Source organism: Zonotrichia leucophrys, chromosome 2, assembly GCF_028769735.1.
Source record: "Zonotrichia leucophrys gambelii isolate GWCS_2022_RI chromosome 2, RI_Zleu_2.0, whole genome shotgun sequence".
Taxonomy (NCBI): domain Eukaryota; kingdom Metazoa; phylum Chordata; class Aves; order Passeriformes; family Passerellidae; genus Zonotrichia; species Zonotrichia leucophrys.
In genome coordinates, this window is record NC_088171.1 from 2861770 (window position 1) to 2880505 (window position 18736).

Here is an 18736-nt window from a genome sequence, read left to right on the forward strand (position 1 = left end):
TTTTTTTTTGGTAGGGCTAAAAATAGAGTGATGTGGGGGAATGGTCAGGATTTGTAATCTCAGGCAAAGAATTGTGGGAAAACCATGATTTTATGAAAGGAAAAAATATTTAAAAGGTGATAAAATGCAAATGTCACTGAGATACTTGAAAAAGGGGAAAATGCAAATCAGCTTAGCATGGAAGAAAGCCTTTACTTAAAATAAATTTAATTTTTAATTCTTTTTACTGCTACTTTCAGTGGGAACACAGGAAACAGAAGTGCCACCACCACCAAAACCACCTGAATTCCAGTGAATTATTTGAGATGTCAAACCCCCAAGAGTTACAATAGGTGTAAAGTCCTTTTACTGAGAAATATGATGTAATTGTAAATTTCTATGTCTAATAAAGAAATTACAATTTCCCTACTGGCTTGTGCTTCCTGATTACAGCTTAAATGGCTTTGAAATATTAAAATATATAGTTTATTACTCTATAAGTATAGTACATATAGTATATATAAATTAAGTACATATGTATAAGTATATATCTATAAGTGCACTGCATATACATACTTTTATTATATGTATATATATTTGTTTATTTAATATATATAAATATACTATGTATACACAAATATATACTAATATAAACAGTAATAAAAATACTATATAAATATAGTATATATAATTGAATATATCCACTTATATGTATTTTTCCACATATAAATGTACTTTAATTTATATATTTAATATATATTATATATATAATGTATGTATTTAATATATATACTTTTAGACATTATTTTTATATATATACACTTTCACACATATATAGTTTAAATATATATACAAATATACACACATAATTTGATACATATACTTGTACAGTTATATATTTTTATATATGTGTACTTTTACACATATGTATATTTCAAATATATACATAGGCCTATATAAACATACTTTGATACATATATATTTATACTTCTCTGCTTTTATATATGTATTTTAATACACACATATAAATATATATACACACATATATACATTTGTACATACTTTATGTATACTTTTAAAATTATATGTACATATATAATTGAAATATAAATACATAAATATACACACTTTAATATATATAATTTTATTGTTATATAATTATATTTATATTTACTTTTACACATTTATACTTTAAATATATAGAAATATACATACATACATACTTTGATATATATACTTTAATAGTAATTTGATTTTATACATATGTACTATTATGCATCTATATACTTTAAATATACAGAAATATTTATACACATATATATTTATACTTATATACTTTTATATATGTGCTTTCACACACACCTAAAATATATACACATATATATACTTTTTAATATATATACATTTATTACCTTTATTTATTTATTTATACTTGCTTAATGATATATACAATATACACACATACTTTTATATATATCCTTTAATAATTATATAATTTATATATGTACTTTTACACATATATATACTTTAAATATACGGAAATATATATACATATATATGCTTATATATATTTATACACTTTTATAGATGTACATTCACACACACATATAAATATATACACATACATATCAATTTCTCTATATACTTTGGTGTATATACTTTTAAATTTATATATACATGTATAGTTTAAATATCTATATACATATATACACATACTTTGATATATATATTTATACTTATATACTTTTATAGATATGCTTTTGCATATACATATACATACACATATACATATACATATACATATACATATACATATACATATACATATACATATACATATACATATACATATACATATACATATACATATACATACCTCTCTATATATTTATACTTATATTCTTATATATATATAAATAGATATATTTACTTATGATTATACTTTGCTTTATGACTATATACTTTAATATACTTATATATAGATATACTTTTACATATATATATATTTTATATATATATATGTGTGTGTGTGTAATATGAAATAGTCTGTATTTCTATATAACTACAGAATAGTGATCACCTGAGCACAATTAGCCGCTAATTGGGGAGGAGAATCCGCATTTCCCAAACCTGCGGGCGCTGCTTTCCCACCTGGGCAGCGTTTCCTCATTAACCGGCTCAGATCATTATAAACCCCTCGGGCAGGGGGGAATCCTGACCCTCCGGATAACGGGAACGGACCGCAATTCCCGATCCCACCCTCGGGAACACCGGGCACGGACCACAATTCCCAATCCCGGGAGCACCGGGCACGGACTGCAATTCCCAATCCCTGGAGCACCGGGCACGGACTGCAATTCCCAATCCCTGGAGCACTGGGCACGGACTGCAATTCCCAGTTCCCAATCCCGGGAGCACCGGGCACGGACCGCAATTCCCAGTCTCGGGATACCGGGCACAGACTGCAATTCCCAATTTTCGGGCACGGACCCCAACTCCCAATCCCAGGAGCACCGGGCACGGACCGCAATTCCCAATACCAATTCCCAATTCTCGGGCGCACCGGGCACGGTCCGCAATTCCCAATCCTCGGGCACGGACTGCAATTCCCAATCCCAATCTCGGGATACCGGGCACGGACTGCAATTCCCAATTCCCAATCTCGGGATACCGGGCACGGACCGCAATTCCCAATTCCCAATCTCGGGATACCTGGCACGGACCGCAATTCCCAATTCCCAATCTCGGGATACCAGTCACGGACTGCAATTCCCAATCCCTATCTTGGGATACCGGGCACGGACTGCAATTCCCAATCTCGGGATACCAGTCACGGACTGCAATTCCCTATCTCGGGATACCGGGCACGGACTGCAATTCCCAGCGTCCCCGCGCCTCCCGGCCCTGCGGTGACATCAGCACTCCCGGGACTGGCTGGGCAGCGGCGGCGGCCGAATGTGAGCTCCGCTTTCCCCCTCTCCTCCGGGGCCTCCCCGCACCCGGCCCCGCCGCCCGGGAGCCTCCGTGGCCCGGCCAGCCCGGGGTGACACCGAGGTGACAACGGCGGGGCCGCTCCCCGGGGCTTTCCCGCTGCTTCCCCGCGCTGTCCCGCGGCTCCGGGAGGGCGGAGGAGACGCTTTGCTGTCATAGCCTGGCAACGGAGCGCGTGTGGTAACCGCGGGTGAGCGGGGCTCCGCTGCTGATCGGGGAACGGCAGCGACGGGGACGGGAGCGGGGAACGGCTCCTCCGGCCGCCCCTGCCCCGCCGGGCTCGGCTCCGGTCGCCTCGTCCTCGCTGGGCTGTGCCGGGGGCAGCGAGAGCAGCCGGGGAACGGCAGGTGGGACCCGGCGGCTGCGCGGGTTGGGCTCGGTGCAAGTTGGCTCTGGATGCGGGATGAGGTTTCTGCGTGTCCGGAGGGGATAACAAACTCGGGGTGTCCGGAGGGATAACTTGGGGTGCCTGGATGGATGCTCGGGGTGTCCAGGGGAGAGGGATAATTCGGGTGTCCCAGGATGATAACTAACTCGGGCTGTCCAGAGGATAACTCGGGGTGTCCGGAGGGGATAACTTGGAGTGCCTGGAGGGCACTTGGATGACTTGGAGGGATGCTCGGGGTGTCCAGAGGGATGCTCGGGCTGCCCGAAGGATAACTCGGGGTGCCCGGAGAGGTGCTTGGGCTTCCCGGGGAATAACAAGCCCGGGGTGTCCGGAGAGATAACTTGGGATGCCTGGGTGGATGCTCGGAGTGTCCAGAGGGATGCTTGGGCTGCCCAGAGGATAATTTGGGGTGTCTGGAGAGGATAACAAACTCGGGGGGCCCTGAGGGATGCTTGGGCTTCCCGGGGAATAACAAACTCGGGGTGTCTGGAGGGAGGACTTGGAGTGCCTGGATGGATACTCGGGGTATCCAGAGGAATAATTTGGGGTGCCCGGAGGGATGTTCGGGCTGCCTGAAGGATAATTCGGGATGTCTGGAGGGGATGACAAACTCGGGGTGTCCAGAGGGATAATTCAGGGTGCCTGGAGCGATGCTCTGGCTGCCCAGAGGATAATTCGGGATGTCCGGAGGGATGATTGGGCTGCCCGAGGATAATTTGGGGTGTCTGGTGGGGATAACTAATTCTGGGTGCCCAGAGGGATAACTTGGGATGCCTGGAGGGATGATTGGGCTGCCTGAAGGATAATTCGGGGTGTCTGGGAGGAATAACAAACTTGGGGTGCCTGGTGGGACGCTTGGGCTGCCCAGAAGATAATTTGGGGTGTCTGGGGAGGATAACAAACTCAGAATGTCTGGAGGGGATAACTTGGGGTGTCCAGAGGGATGCTCTGGCTGTCTGAGGATAATTCAGGATGTCTGGAGGATGCTTGGGCTGCCCAAAGGACAATTTGTGGTGTCTGGGGGCGGGGGGGAAGTAACTAATTTGGGGTGTCCAGGGGATGCTTGAGCTGCCCAGAGGATAATTCAGGGTGTCCAGAGGGATGCTGGTGGTTTGAACACCTGGAAAACCACCCAGGATAGTGATTTCTGCTGATTTTGGTGATACTGATGTTGATTTCATGATACTGGTGTTACAGTGATGTCTGCGCTGTAATGTTGGCTGAGATTGTTGTAGTTTTAAAAAGGTGTGGTGAGTTACTTTCCTAGTAATGTTCACATTTCTCAGTGCTTTCAGGTGGTTCTTTGACGCCAGTGCTGATAAAACTCAGATTTCTCCAGTTATCTTGTGGTGCTGAGCACCAGACCCTCCTAGCAGAAGGCTTTAAAAGTCTTTTTCAAAGTGAATAGGAAACTTGGGAATCTTTCTGTCATCTCTCCCCTGAGATGCGTAGTAACTTCACAACCAGGTAAACAAAGCAAAAACTTGTCTGTTTCTCTTTAGAAACAGTTTAGGTGTTTGAAGGGATGTTGTGACAGTGTTTTGTTCCAACCTGTAGTCCTGAGGACACCTAATTAAGAATTTAATTTCACAAAGGAAGGAGGAAATCAAATGGGAAAAGCGGCTTTATATCTAATTTGAATAGTCTAATGAAATTAAGACGCAAACTTTTTGTAATATTTAGTGTGTCCAGAACTCTGTTCAGCTGATTAAAAAGTTCTGTTTATTTGTCCACGTGTTACACCCGTTGTAACTTTAGTAAGTGTGGGTTTTCCCCATTCACCAATGCATAATTTCAGCATTTTTTTGTGCTTTAAGATATATTTGGAAAGAGTTTGATTTAGTGGAATTTTAACTGTACTAGAGAGGTCAGAATGAATTGGGAGAAATATTTTGTAACTCCAGCTAGGATTTTATGTTCCTGAACAAAAAGGTTTATTTTAGTACCAATAATCCTGTTTTGCAGCACAGGGCATTATCTACAAATCAGGCACTTGTGGTGCCTTTGGATTATTTGACTTTAAAGTGAGTGGAAGTCCAGTAAAATCTCATTACCTGTTTGTTTAATATTCCCTTGTGTTTCCTGGGACTACCAGGAGATAATGGAGTGTGACACGTGACAGGAATTGTAAGTGAAGGTGAATTCCATTCCCTTTTATTTTCATGGAGCCTGCATTAAAAAAAAGTGAAACTTCAGAGTAAAATACTTGGAAATAGCGGGGATGGAGTGTTCAGAGTACTTGTGGCTTTGGACAACAATCAGAAGTGTGGAGCTGTAAGATCTATCATTAAAAACAATATTAGTAACTTTTTGAAATAGTTTAAAAGAATGGCTGAGCAGGGCTTTGTTTCTAAACTATCTGCTGGCAAATTATAATTTTTTAAAATAAAGCAAGAATTTCAGTCAGTGGAGAGGTTATGAATTAGAAGCTTTAATAGAAATGTTGCAGAAGTGTTCTGTGTGTTTGGGTGGGGGTTTTGGCTCAGAAAGAGGCCCCTGACCAAGGTATCACTGCCTTCTTTCCGGGATGGAATTGAGGAGCTGGTTGGAACCTCTTATCCCCAAAACCCTTCTGCCATGTAGCTTTGTAAAGCAGATAGGCCTAAATATAAAATAAGTAAAAAAAAACATGTGTTGGAGAGAAATGTGGGTCTTCAAACTGATTCTGGAGCTTGTAATGTGGTTGGAAGTTGTCAGGTCTTCCCCATTTCCTCCCCAAATCCCCTTTTAATTTACCACTAGTGCTGCATCTCTTTGTGGCAGCCACAGCCAGAAATTCCATTTTTCTGAAAGAGGCTGGAGTGCAGGAGCAGCACCCAGAACTGGTTTTGAGAACCTCAGTAAATTTTAAGCTTTGCTTTGACTCTTGTGTGGGTTGTGGATTCCAAATGCAGCACCTGCAGCAGTTTGGGAGCTTCCCATGATTTCAGGGAATTCCTGTTTTAGAGAGATCAATGGATTGTTGTTTGGGCTTAGGATATCCGTGATCGCTTTTGAAATCTACTTCTAAAGTTGCAAATAAGGGTTGTGGTGCAGAGGTAATGATTACCCAGGTCAATAATGTGTATGGTGAGGGGAGCCTTGACAGGAAAACAGCTGATAAAAGGGTGATGTGGTGAGATCCCATTTCTGGGAGCAAAATCCAGGTTGGACATCAGATCAGCCAAATCCTTGGTGCTGCAGGATGGGGGGAATGAGCCACAGGGGGATGTGGAGTCTTTGCTTCTTTTTTGCCAGGGTTGGGATTAAATGTGTGAGATGGAATTTCTTGTTGAGACTCAGGTGTTTATCAGTTCTTATCTCTGTCACACTCTCACAAACCCTGAGCTCTGCAGCACTTCACTCCAACAAACTAAAAATGGAGCCCCATCTCTCTCTCTGGAAGGCCTTTGAAGGATAAACTGTCCAATTAAGAAGTGACACCTCAATTATTTTCACTTTTAACCCAATAATCAACCACCCATGGCTGCAATGGGGACTTTTTTATCCAATTACACAAAACCACCCAAACCCATAGAGAAGAAGGCCCAGCCTCCACCCCAAAACCTCCATTTTGCTTTATATCCATTACTGTATTCTAAACCCTTAAACTCTGAGTTTCCCACCCTGTGATATCACACACTTCTATCCAAACTCCACACCCACAATCCCAGTTCTGTCATTCCATTTTGGAAGCTTCTCCACGGCCTCAGGTCAGTGCAGTGTTCTCCTGGGGGTCAGTGCCTGGCAGCACAGAAATCTGAAATTATCAGTAATCAGGGTTCCAACAGTCTGACATCATCTCCTTCCTTTAGGACAGGAGCAGCTGCTTTGTCAGGTTTGGAGAAGAATTTATCATAACGTGACTGCTGTGAAATTTATCCTAATTCATATTAATCATAAAAGCTGCAGTGCCTCAAAGCTCTGAGTGAAGTTCAGTGAAGTTGAAGCCTTAGGTTTGTGCGGGGTGTTGATTTTCTCACCTGGGACATTGGGGTGTCCTGACAAGTGTCACACGTGTGGCAGGGGACAGCCACAGCTGGACAGTCCCTTGTAGCAGGGAGGTTGTGCTGTGATGGGTCAAAGTTGGAAGGATTTGGGGATCAGAGCATTCCACCTGGAGTGCTGTTGGGAACAGGGAATTGTTCAAGTTGGAAAAAACCTCTGAGGTCATCGAGTCCAGCCCTGTCCCCACATGTCACGTTCAGATGCCTTTTAGCACTGGTGATGATGGTGGTGGATTCCACCCCTTCCCTGCCATCCTGCTCCAATGCCTGACTCTCATAATTCACTTGTGGGGAATTTTGGAAGGAATTTGAGATGTATTTGATGATCTGTTTGAATAATTGTATTTGAATGCAATGATTGTATTTGATGATGCAGTTTATTTTTCTTATCTTCCACATGGGCAGGAAGGGTGAGCTCAGCTCACATCTTCACTGCATGGTTCAGAAGGTCACCAGACCCTTAGTTACAAGACTTTTTAAGGAGTTGCTGACCAATAAAACACTGCCAATAGGATATTTATGCCAAGGATATTTATGGTTTTGATTTCATCTTTAAATATTTTGTCTTATGGATCCATGCTACAGTGTAAGCTTTCTTGGCCATTCATATTATGGCATACAAATTTACAGTATTATATTATAAACTTGTTTACTTCTGTAACTACTTTTATTTTTTCTATGTCTTAACCTCTAAAGTTTCCTTTACTTTGCTCAACATTCTCTGCTATAAACTACAAATCCACATTCTCACTTCTAGCACCTAAGTTTGGGAGCCTTTTCCAAGGTCTCAGCTCAAATCCTGTGTTTAATTCTAAGCTTTGGCTTCCAGGCCCAAAATTCTGAGAGTTCCCTGCATTTCAGATTCATGCATTTAAGTTAAAAATGTAAATATCCTTGTTAGCAGTGTTTTATTGGTCAATAACTCCTTAAAAATTTGGTAGCCAAGGGTCTTGTGAGCTTCTAAACCACACAGTAAAGATGTAAACCAAACTCACCCTTCCTATCTATGCAAAAGGTAAGGAAAATAAACCACATCATCAAAACCAATTCAGAAGTCTTGTATCAAATTCTGTGGGAATTGAAAAAACAGAAACTTCTATGGACACTGAAGGATTTGATTTGTGGCTTTGGAAGAAGCTTGGATTGATGTAAACATAAAATTTACATCTTACACAGATGTTAAGTAGAAAAATCATAAATTTATGTTTCTGTAGTTGTAAGAAAGAAAGTGCTTTAAATAAGTGAGAAATTGTATTGATAAGATGGTGAAGGGTTTATAATGTAGAGGTTGTATGGAGTGAGCTGAGAGTTTAGAAGTTATAACAGAAATATATTTATGCATGTGAGACAAAAGCCCACTGGACAAAAGTATCCACAGTGTAGTAGAAGTGAGTAAAGGTGATAGGTCAGAAAAGCAAAATAAACCCTATAGCAGCTGTCCATTGGATTAGAAAGTTCTATATTGTCTTGTAACAAAGAAATTATGACTACTCTGAGCTATGTCCAACTGCTTGCTCCTCTCAAATCTCACAGCCTCTGAGACTGCTGTTTATCTGAGCAATAAATCATTCTTAGCCTGAAAATAGTCGCATCCCTTCATTAAAAGCAGCAACAATGATAAAACTCCTTCCAAAATTCTCCATGAGTGAGTTCTCACCCCTTCCCTGACAGGATGGACTTCCCTGTCTGGCTTTGGGATAGGGATGGCTGGACTGGAGGAGCTAGAAATGAATTTTGTGTATAAATACAACTTTGACAGACCATTTAACTGCTTTTTTGGGTTTTTTTGTTGCTTTTAACAGGAGAAGTTGTTCCTTGGGAGCCTTGATTCCTGCCTGCACACAATGCTGCTCGCTCCAGAGGAGAGAACCTGGGTGCTGATGACAGGGACATGGTCCAAGTGCCACCCCTGGGCAGTGCCAGCCACAGGTGAGCCCAAAACTGAGCTTTTGCAGGGCAGCCGAAATAAAAACTTGGCTGTGGGGTTTGTTTTATAGTGAATAACAATGTTACATAAAACCTCAGCACCTGGAGGGAATGTTACATCCCAGGTGGAATAACTTTCCCTGGCTGTGTGAGAGTCGTCCTCTGGTCATGGAAATTCAGCAGATCCTCCCAAACTCTTCTTGGCTTTGTCAGGCTCACCACAAAGTCCTGAAGAACAACTGCTGGAGTTACCATGGACCCAAAAAAAACCCCAAAACAAAACAAAAAAAAAACTTTGTTGGTATCAAATGAGTATTTAGATTCTTGTGTTAAAACAAGATAAACAAATGGCCTGTGAGCCTGTTAATATTCTTAATTGTAATTGGGCAACAGAACACATATATTGAACAAACACGTCATAAATTTATTAATTTAATTTATTATTATTTATATTTTATTTAACTTTATTCCCACACACACGCACCTTATTCCCTCTCCTTAAAATGTGCGTTTTTAGGGTGATTTTGACCCAGTTAAGAGTGGTCTGGCAGACTTGGGATTTTCCTCAGAATAAAAGTTTCTTGATTCTTTGGCTGCAAAAAGGAACTTTTCCTTTTGCTGCTGCAACAAATCTTTTTGGTGATGTGAGTTCAGGATTTAGAGGGAAGTCTTCAGTAATCTGCTATTTTTATAGTTTTATCCCTGTTATTAAAAGGTCTGAGTAACTGACCTATTTTCTTCCCTGAATTTGGTTTTTTACATATTCTTTTTGCCTGTTTATTTCTGCTGGTTCATTTCCTGGGAAACCCAAAAAAGAAATTTAGACATTTCTGGTTTGTTGTGGTTTTTTGGTTTTTTTTTTTGTTTTACTTTATTTTTTTACCCAGTGGTTTTTTTACCCAGAGAATCCCTGGCAGTGCACCCTGAATGAGTCAGGCAGTCCCCGGGTGCTACAGATTAAGATATCCATAGGTGGGAGTTATTAAAAATCTTCAAAAAGCCACAAAACAGCATGTTTTTATGCTTGTTTTATCCTGCCAAGAAACAAAACCCAAGGAATAAACAGGAAATCCTTCCCCTGCCAAGGAGTGAGAGCAGAATCCCCTCAGCTGGGTGTGATAATGCTGCAGTGCTGTTGTTTGCTGTTGTTATCAGGGATGTTCTTGCAGTGCCCTGGGGCAGGGAGATCCTGCAGCTGTATGATAACTGATTCTAAAAAGGCTTTTGGCTAATTTTAATGCTTTTTTAGAAAATCAAGAGCTCTGTCAGGTGGGACTTTGTCGGTGAAAGCCGTTTCTTCTGATTGTACAATGGAGCAATATTTAGCTGTGGTTAGGGTATTTTTCAACTTATAAAATATCTTCTCAGAGAACTCTTAATCTGATATGAGCCTGAAGCTCTTCTGACATCTAAAGAGGAGGAAATCCTTCCTGAAGGTGGTGAGACCCTGGAGCAGATTCCCAGAGCAGCTGTGGCTGCCCCTGGATCCCTGGAAGTGCCCAAGGCCACGTTGGACAATTGGGACTTGGAGCAGCCTGGTCTGGTGGAACCTGCAGGTCCATTCCCAACCCAAATCATTCTGTTCCAGTCCCCCAGATGTTCATAACCCTGGCATCATTTAGGATTCTCCAGGAAAATTCCTAAAACTCCTTCCAGGTGGCCCAATGGGCTTCCCATGCTCTGCCAGCAGCTCCTGGCACCTTGGAATGACAGCCACAAGTCTGGAACTGCTGCCAGGGCTTTGGACAACCAAAGGGAGCAAAACCCTTCCAGTGGTGAGGAGCAACATGGGAGTGTCTGTCAATTCTTTTACTTCTTTTCTGCAAAGGTCAGGATTAAATGTGTGAGATGGAATTTCTTGTTGGGACTCAGATGTTTATCAGTTCTTATCTCTGTCACACTCTCACAAACCCTGAGTTCTGCAGCACTTCACTCTAACAAATTAAAATTGGAGCCCCATCTCTCTCTCTGCAAGGCCTTTGAAGGATCAATTGTCCAATTAAGAAATGACAACTCAATTATTTTCACTTTTAACCCAATAACCAACCACCCATGGCTGCAATGGGGACTTTTTAATCCAATTACACAAAACCACCCAAACCCATGGAGAAGAAGGAGAAGGAGCAGCCTCTGCCCCAAAACCTCCACCTTGCTTTATGTCCATTACTGTATTCTAAACCCTTAAACTCTGAGTTTCCCACCCTGTGATATCACACACTTCTATCCAAACTCCACACCCACAATCCCAGTTCTGTCATTCCATTCTGGAAGCTTCTCCACGGCCTCAGGTCAGTGCAGTGTTCTCTGGGGGTCAGTGCCTGGCAGCACAGAAATCTGAAATTCTCAATAATCAGGGTTCCAAGCAGTGTCCTGCTGTGGAATCGTGGCAGAGAGGATTTTCACAAGGTGCAGGTCTCTGTTTTCAGCTGCGTTTCTGGAAGCCTCTGTGTGGAAAATGTCTCGGACACATCTTTAGCTTGGAGATCACAGAATCCCAGAATGGTTTGGGAAAGGACCTTAAAAATCATCTCATTCCACCCCTGCCCATGGGCAGGGACACCTCCCACTGTCCCAGGCAGCTCCAGCCTGGCCTTGGCCACTTCCAGGGATGTGACAGCCACAGCTTCTCCTGGAATCTGTGCCAGGCCCTCCCCACCCTGACGGGAAACAACTTTCTCTTAATGTCTGGTCTAAATCTCTCCTTTTTTCTTGTCACAAATACCACAACAATATCAATGTCTAATAGCTTTGATGCTATTTAATTTTGTGTCAATTTATACCTGAAATATTAACATTTTACTGATGAAGTTGTGCTCATGTATTTCTCCTCAGAAGAAACTTTGAAAGAGAATTTAAGTGTAAAGAACTGCTTGAGGCTTTTGGAAATAGTGAAGGGTTTTGGTAAATATTTTTTTTGCCTGTTCCTTCACTGTTTGAATGAAAAAATTAGTCCACAACACCTGTCTGGGCTTTAGATGTAGTTTTTTATTGCTGTTTTTGAAGGTGATTTATTAAAACCAGTGGCTTTCCTGGGATTTGCAGAGGAATAAATGAAATAATTTGATTCCCCCTCCTTTTTTTTTTTTAAAGGCAGCATTTAATTAATTGTTTTTTAACTCCAAGATTCTGAGTTAAATTTAATTAATTTAATTAATTGCTTTTTAATTCTGAGTTTCCATCACCCTTTTTTTTTTTTTTCCTGCAACTTGTTAGTGGTTTCTATGTAAACCCCAGAGGAGAATTCAGTGTTTGCCTGGGGGGAAGGAGAGGCTCCAGTGTTCTGGAAGCACTGAGCCTTATCTAGGGTACATGAAGTCCCTCTTCTCCTGGGCTTTAGACACAGCTCCCATCAGCAGTGATGAATGGCTCTGGAAATAAAACATAAATCCATTTGTTACAGATCCTATTTTTAATCTGCGCACAAGTATTTTATTTTCTGGCCAAGGAGCAGGAATTTCTCTCTGTCTGCTGCTTTCTGGTAGCCCAAACAGGACCGGGGGCTGTGGGTTTGCTGCTAAATTCTTGTGGGATTTTGGCCTAATGTTAGTATTTATTTAACCTAATATTTGGTTAAATAAATGCTGCCAGACTGTTCATATGTTCCATAATGCTTATATGGAATTTTACAGGATATTTGTGTGGTCTCCATGGGGTCTTAACGCCTCTAATTCTGTTACTTTATAGGGATTGGTTTGGGTGTGCAAAACCAGTTTGTAGCAAATGATAAACTTGTGTAAAGTTTTTATTTATTTATTTAAAATAAATTTATTCACTGCAGGGTTGTTCTGCCCTGCTCTTGGCAGGGACACACGTGACCAGAGAATATTTCTGCCCAACCTTTTCAGAAAACCTCCAGGAATGGAGATCTGGGTCTGGGACAGCTTTCAGTAGGCCAAGGATTAATAGTAAATTAAATTCAGAGAATTCCAGGTTTGAAGAGGCCTCAGATATCATTTGCTCCAGTCTTGCTTGGCGTAAATAACCTTGGAACAAATAATTTATTTGTAATATTCCTTTCTGCAGCAGTACTGGGTTACTTTTCTTTACCCACATTTGCTCTGTGGGGTTCCCAGATGCCCCTCCTTTCTTCACTGGAATATTTTGTGTTTTTGGGGTATAACAGGGATGATGGCTCTTGTTTTCCAGAGGGGATGTGTTTGCCTGGCACAGGTGCATTCCCAGTCTCATAGAGCTGTGAAGGTGCCACACCAACACCTAAAATGTGAAACCTGTGGAGAATTCCTATTTCTGTGCAGTAAGTCAACTCTGTTTATTTATTGCATTTATTTTATGCATATTTATTTTTGGAAGACAGATTTGGGTTAGTTTCAGGCAAGGGAGGGAACGTGATTTAGACTTGATCCTTTTGTTGTGGTTACCTTACACAGTGCTGAAAAACTCATTTATTTCAGGAAACAAAAGCAAAGCTTTGCTTTGCTGCCTTTCCTGCTCACTGGATGAACATCTAATATTAAATAACATTTTTTTTTCTCTGTTCCATGCAGGAGGCAAACCATGGACACCCAGTTGTTCTCCCCATTCCTGGGAGCAGCCCCCAGTCCCCCCACGTCCCCAGAGCCCTCCCAGCTGTGCAGGGACTGGCTGGGATGTGCTGAGGATTTTGGGTCCCAAAATTCCTTCCAGGAGTGCCCAAAAAAAAGGTATCAGCATCCCTGCTGGGGCCTTGGGGCTGCTGGGTCACTTCTTGTGTTACAGAAAAAAATCTGGATTTTTTTGGGGAGATTTTCAGGCATCTCTGGAGACTCAGCAGGTTTTCTTTGCTCTGTGGTGGTTATTACTGAGGTTGTGAAAAAATAAAGGTGTGTGTGGGGCTTTCTTTTTTCCATCCTAAAGCCAAGTGATGGTGACAGAATATTGCATTTTTATTGGGTGATAGAGACTGACACAGCAGCTTCTGATGAGAAAATGCTCTTTTAATGAGCATTTCTAATACATTATTGAATTTTCTTGTATCATTTGCTTAATAAGAAAGACAAAATCTGAGGTGGGGAAAAAGTGGAGTCCTCTGGCTCACAAGGTGCTGAAAGTTAAAGAAGATAATGGATTGCAAAAAACCTTAATTTTTTTTACTCATGTTCAGTGAGAAGTGTCAGAGTGATGTTTATTTTTGAATAAAAGATCACACAGCTTTGGTGTCAGCTGTGAGTTAATTTTAAGCAAGAGATGGCAATTTGCTAATTAAAATATATTTTCTTAAAGCAGCCTTTGGATTATTGCAGGTAGCTTTAAAAAACAAAAAAGTTATGGAATTAGGGTTAATTAATGTAAATTATTGGGTTAATCCATGTCTGCACCTATTCTGAGCCTGTGGATATTCAGAATTCCTTGAGATCTCCCTAAAAAAAAGAAAAGAAAAAACTTTGCTATTTGACCAAAACACAGAAAATATCTGCATATCAAATATCAGTTCTGCATTCACAGAACATTTTCAAGAGTCTTTGCACTTCTGAGCATCCTAAATTAAATTCAGGTTCCTTGGAGAGGAAACTGAGCAGTCATGGGGTAAATCAGGGACTGAGTTAGAGGTGAAACTGGTGAGATCTGAAAAGCCAGCAGAGTGTGATTTTCACTTAGATTAAAATGTGATTTTTTTATGAGTTTGTCCCAATTTTATGGTCTCTGTTAATCAGCAAAGTCAGTGAGCAATTGTGTGGCAGCCAAGGGGGTTTGGGTAAGGTGGGACCAGGAAATCTCAGAGATCTTCAAGAACCCTGAAAGGTGGGAAGTTTATTGGAGCAAAATAATGAAGGGTGGAGGGAAGGAGAGCTTTGTAATTCACGTGTGAGGAAGAGTCAGGAGTCATTCCAAAAAACTCCATAAAAATCTAATCTTGCACCTGAGGTAAGAAGTTGGGTTTGTTTAAAAATTGTTGGAAACCTTGGGTGTTTACCAGAAATATTTAGTAAAATTTTGACCTGTCCAGAAGGGGATTAAAAAGTGATTCAAGTTAAGTATATGTAATTTACATATAAATGATTTGTTTTGAGATTAACATAATAGGTTTTGAATTATTTGGCAGTAGGTAAATTAGAGTGCTCCAGACTTTGAGAGTAGTGATTCTATTTATGCTCTAAACAAGACAGTCAAGGTTTGAAGGAATGTCCATGAAACAGGTTGGTTTTTTTTTATTCCCCTTGGAAAGAGAGGAAAATTTTTGCTGCTTGGAAATTCTCCGGTGAAACAAGAAGGAAAATAATTCTACTTCACTTGGGCTATAGAATTCACAAATGCAGGAAGGGATTCCTGTAGAGGGATGCTGAGGATACATTAAATCAGAACAAAAAAATGCTGCTAAAATAAAGATTTGATCTTCTTTTTGCCTGTTTTGTTTAGGAGAAAACTTTAAGTAAGTTTTACTTATTTAAAACTTTTACTTTGGTCTTTTTTTGGTTGGTTTTTTTTTTTTTTTTCAGTGCACCAATAAATCTTTCTTACTCTGGCAATGGTCCTGATGTGTTTGGGTTGGTGTCGAGCATTTTAGAGGAGCCAAACAAGCCAGAGCCAGCTACAGATTGGTGAGTTTGTTCTGAGGGTTCTTAAAATTCCTGTGCTGGTTTTTATGCCCATTGTCACACAGATATGATACACATTTTTAATTATTTGAGTTGAGTAATGACAGCCTTTCAAATCCCCTTAAAATGTGGAAGTTAATTTACTTCCATTCCATTAATTTACTTCATTTGCCAGCAAAAAAAAAAACCCAAAACAACAATACTGAACTGTTAAAAATGTAATTTTTAAAAAGTTTTCCATCAGCTTTATAGCATTTGAAGAGGGGGAAAAATATAATTAATTTTAACCAGTAGAGAGCTGACAGAACACAGTGGAATCTGAGATATTTAATAAGTCCAAATAAACTCTGCATTTCTGAACGTGCAGAATAAACAGTGGGGGTGATGAGATTTCACAGAGCACTTGCTCAGCTGCAGTGGGAATATTCCTCCTGTTTTTGAGGAGAACTGTGCATGATGTGTGAATCATTTTAAAGCAAGAAATGATTTAAATCCTGACGGGAGGTTGGTTTAACTCTGTTCCAGGAATTCCCTGTCAAGTTTGTTCCCCCCTGTGTGGGCACCTGATCTGGGCAGCAATGGGGAGTTCCCAGCTCAGCACTGGCTCCAAACCAAGGATTTTCCCACCCTGCTGGGCTCCAGCTGCCCCCAGGAGCCCCTGCAGGAGCCTCCTGAGGTGGAGATGCTGCACAGAGGTTTGGGGGACCTGCAGCTCCTCGAGTCTTGGCTCTCTCCCCATGCTCATCCCAGCAATGCCCTGAAGAACCCTGGAAATTCCTCCTTGCAGAAAAGCACCACAGCTCCCCAGGAAGGGTTTTCCTTCCCAAATGGGGGCTGGAACCAGCATTATGACCACAGGAGGTTAAATGGAGATGATGAAAAATGTGGGTCCAGTTTTAGCCCGTTTTCTGCTCGGAGCAGGATGAAAGAAAACTCCAGCACCCAGAAGGAGTTTTGGAAAAGAGGAAAAGCACTGAAAAATAATGCTCAAGGACAAACTAAGTATTCTCCTGATCTTTCCAATCAGCCTGGTGATAACCCTCGGGATAAAGTACCCCAGGACAGCCACCTGTTCTCTAAGAGATATGAGAACTTCCCAGCTGCTCACAAACTGCAGTCACCTGTCCATCCATCCCTTCATTTTTTCAACCCACCTGCTAAGGAAAATACATTTTCTGGAGAAACAGGCAGAAAACCCCAGGAAAGCCATGTGCAAAATGGCCATTGTGGCTTTACTGTGGGGGATGCTTTTAATAATAATAATAATGAGTGCAAAGTGAATATGGGCCCTAAGGAAAGCTCTCCTCAAGCAGCTGAATATGATTTATCTGTGAAAAATGGGAATTACTCCTCATACCAGGGGTGTGCATGGCTGGATGGGAACAGTCTGGCAGCTGCTGCATCTGAAATTCCATATGGAAAACAAATGGCAACGAGCCCCCAGTCCTCATCAGGGGTTTCCACCATGTCTGGGGGCTCTCCCACCCACCAGCCTTTCACACAGCCCTCCTTCTACTCCCAGCTCCTTCCCACCCTCCCTCCCAGGAAAGATGGGAGGTTACAGACCTCAAATGGAGTTTCCAGTCACCTGGGGGTTCCTCATTTCATCTCAGAGAGCCAGAAGCAGATGAGACCCCATGGAAGGTCCCAGGAGGATGCTGGGGTGAACAAGGACGGGCGGCGCCGCAAATTCCCCGTTCGATTTTCACCCGACTGGCTCGGGCAGCAGAAAGCTACAGGTGGAGACCATGCTGAGAAATACCACAGGTTCCCAAAGAGGCAGAGCCAGGAAAGTGGCAGTAAAGATGACAGAAGAGGCAGAAGGAATTGGATCCCTCATTTGGGATCTATGGCCCCAAACCACCAGCCTTTCAACGCGTTTCCAAAGAAGCACGAGCAGAGCGGTGGCAGCTTGTCAGATTTTATCAATCCTTCTCTGCTTCCTTCCTTCCCATTCATGTCTGATTTTAAACAAAATCCCAGCTTCCCTCCATTTAATCACCAACTGTTTCCACCAGCAAACACTTTCAATTTCCCTCTGCCGCCGTTTCCATTCTCGGAGCTCATTGATCTTTTCCACTGCGACGACTTCACCCCCTTGAGTCCCTTCATGGGTGATCTCTTCCCTGGGGAAATCCCTGCCCCCTGCTTTGCCTTCCCAGCCCCATTTAACAAGTTCAGGCCTCCCAGGAGCCGCAGTGGCCCCGCTCACGAGCTCCGCGTCCGCCTGGAGGAGTGCCACGAGCAGTGGAGAGCTCTGGAGAAGGAGAGGAAGAAGGTAAAACACAGCTGGTGGTGATTCCTGATAAAGACTTGGCTGGTTTTAAGAGAGAAAGTTTTATGGTGTTTCTTTTTTGGTTTGTTGGGGTTTTTGGTTGGTTTTTCCTGTTGTTGTTTTGGTTTTGTTTATTTTTTTGTTTGGTTGGTTTTACTGTCCATGATACAGTCACAGCTTTCTCTTCTGTTTGTTTTTCTTCTTGTAGTAAAGTAGTAAGAAAGAAAATGAAGTAACTAATCCCGGGCACCCTCTGTGTGTCTGTAGAGAAAACCTATAATATTTTTCTTGTTTCCAAGGGGAATTTCAGTTTATGCTCCTCTCATTACAGTCACTTTCCTGCTTTAGACTCACTTCCAGAACTGTTGGCAGGGGGAGCATCACACTGGTAATGAGGGTATTGCACTTGGGAATGAAAACTCTGTGCTCCAAAGAAGGAGGAAGAGCTTTCCCAAGAGGAGTCAAATAGCTGAATTCCATGCCAGGTCTCAGAAAATAAATTGGCCATAATCCCTGATTTTAATAATGCACTGGGTGCTACTCCCACGTATGAGGAGCCTCCTGGTCACTGGATAAAGGTGTCTGAGCAGACTTGACCTGGCAAACCCCTTTTTCTTTCCATCATCAGCTGTGGGGCCTTGCTGATGGACTTTGGGAA

At 41.8% G+C, this 18736-nt stretch overlaps 1 protein-coding gene across 3 annotated transcripts in view; it reads left to right on the forward strand.

Moving 5' to 3' along the window:
- Positions 1–2282: 2282 nt before the first annotated feature.
- The window catches only part of LOC135443527 (meiosis-specific coiled-coil domain-containing protein MEIOC-like), a 29160-nt gene continuing 12706 nt past the window's right edge, over positions 2283–18736 (forward strand). Inside the window, exons 1-6 of one of the 3 annotated variants that reach the window (XM_064703772.1) lie at positions 2283–3317; positions 9147–9273; positions 13417–13525; positions 13776–13931; positions 15705–15806; positions 16329–18081. In XM_064703772.1, coding sequence (XP_064559842.1) covers positions 13786–13931; positions 15705–15806; positions 16329–18081 — 2001 coding nt within the window. In that variant the 5' untranslated portion in view covers positions 2283–3317; positions 9147–9273; positions 13417–13525; positions 13776–13785. The remainder of the gene's footprint in view (positions 3318–9146; positions 9274–13416; positions 13526–13775; positions 13932–15704; positions 15807–16328; positions 18082–18736) is intronic. The other 2 variants (XM_064703773.1, XM_064703774.1) reach the window with 2 other exon arrangements.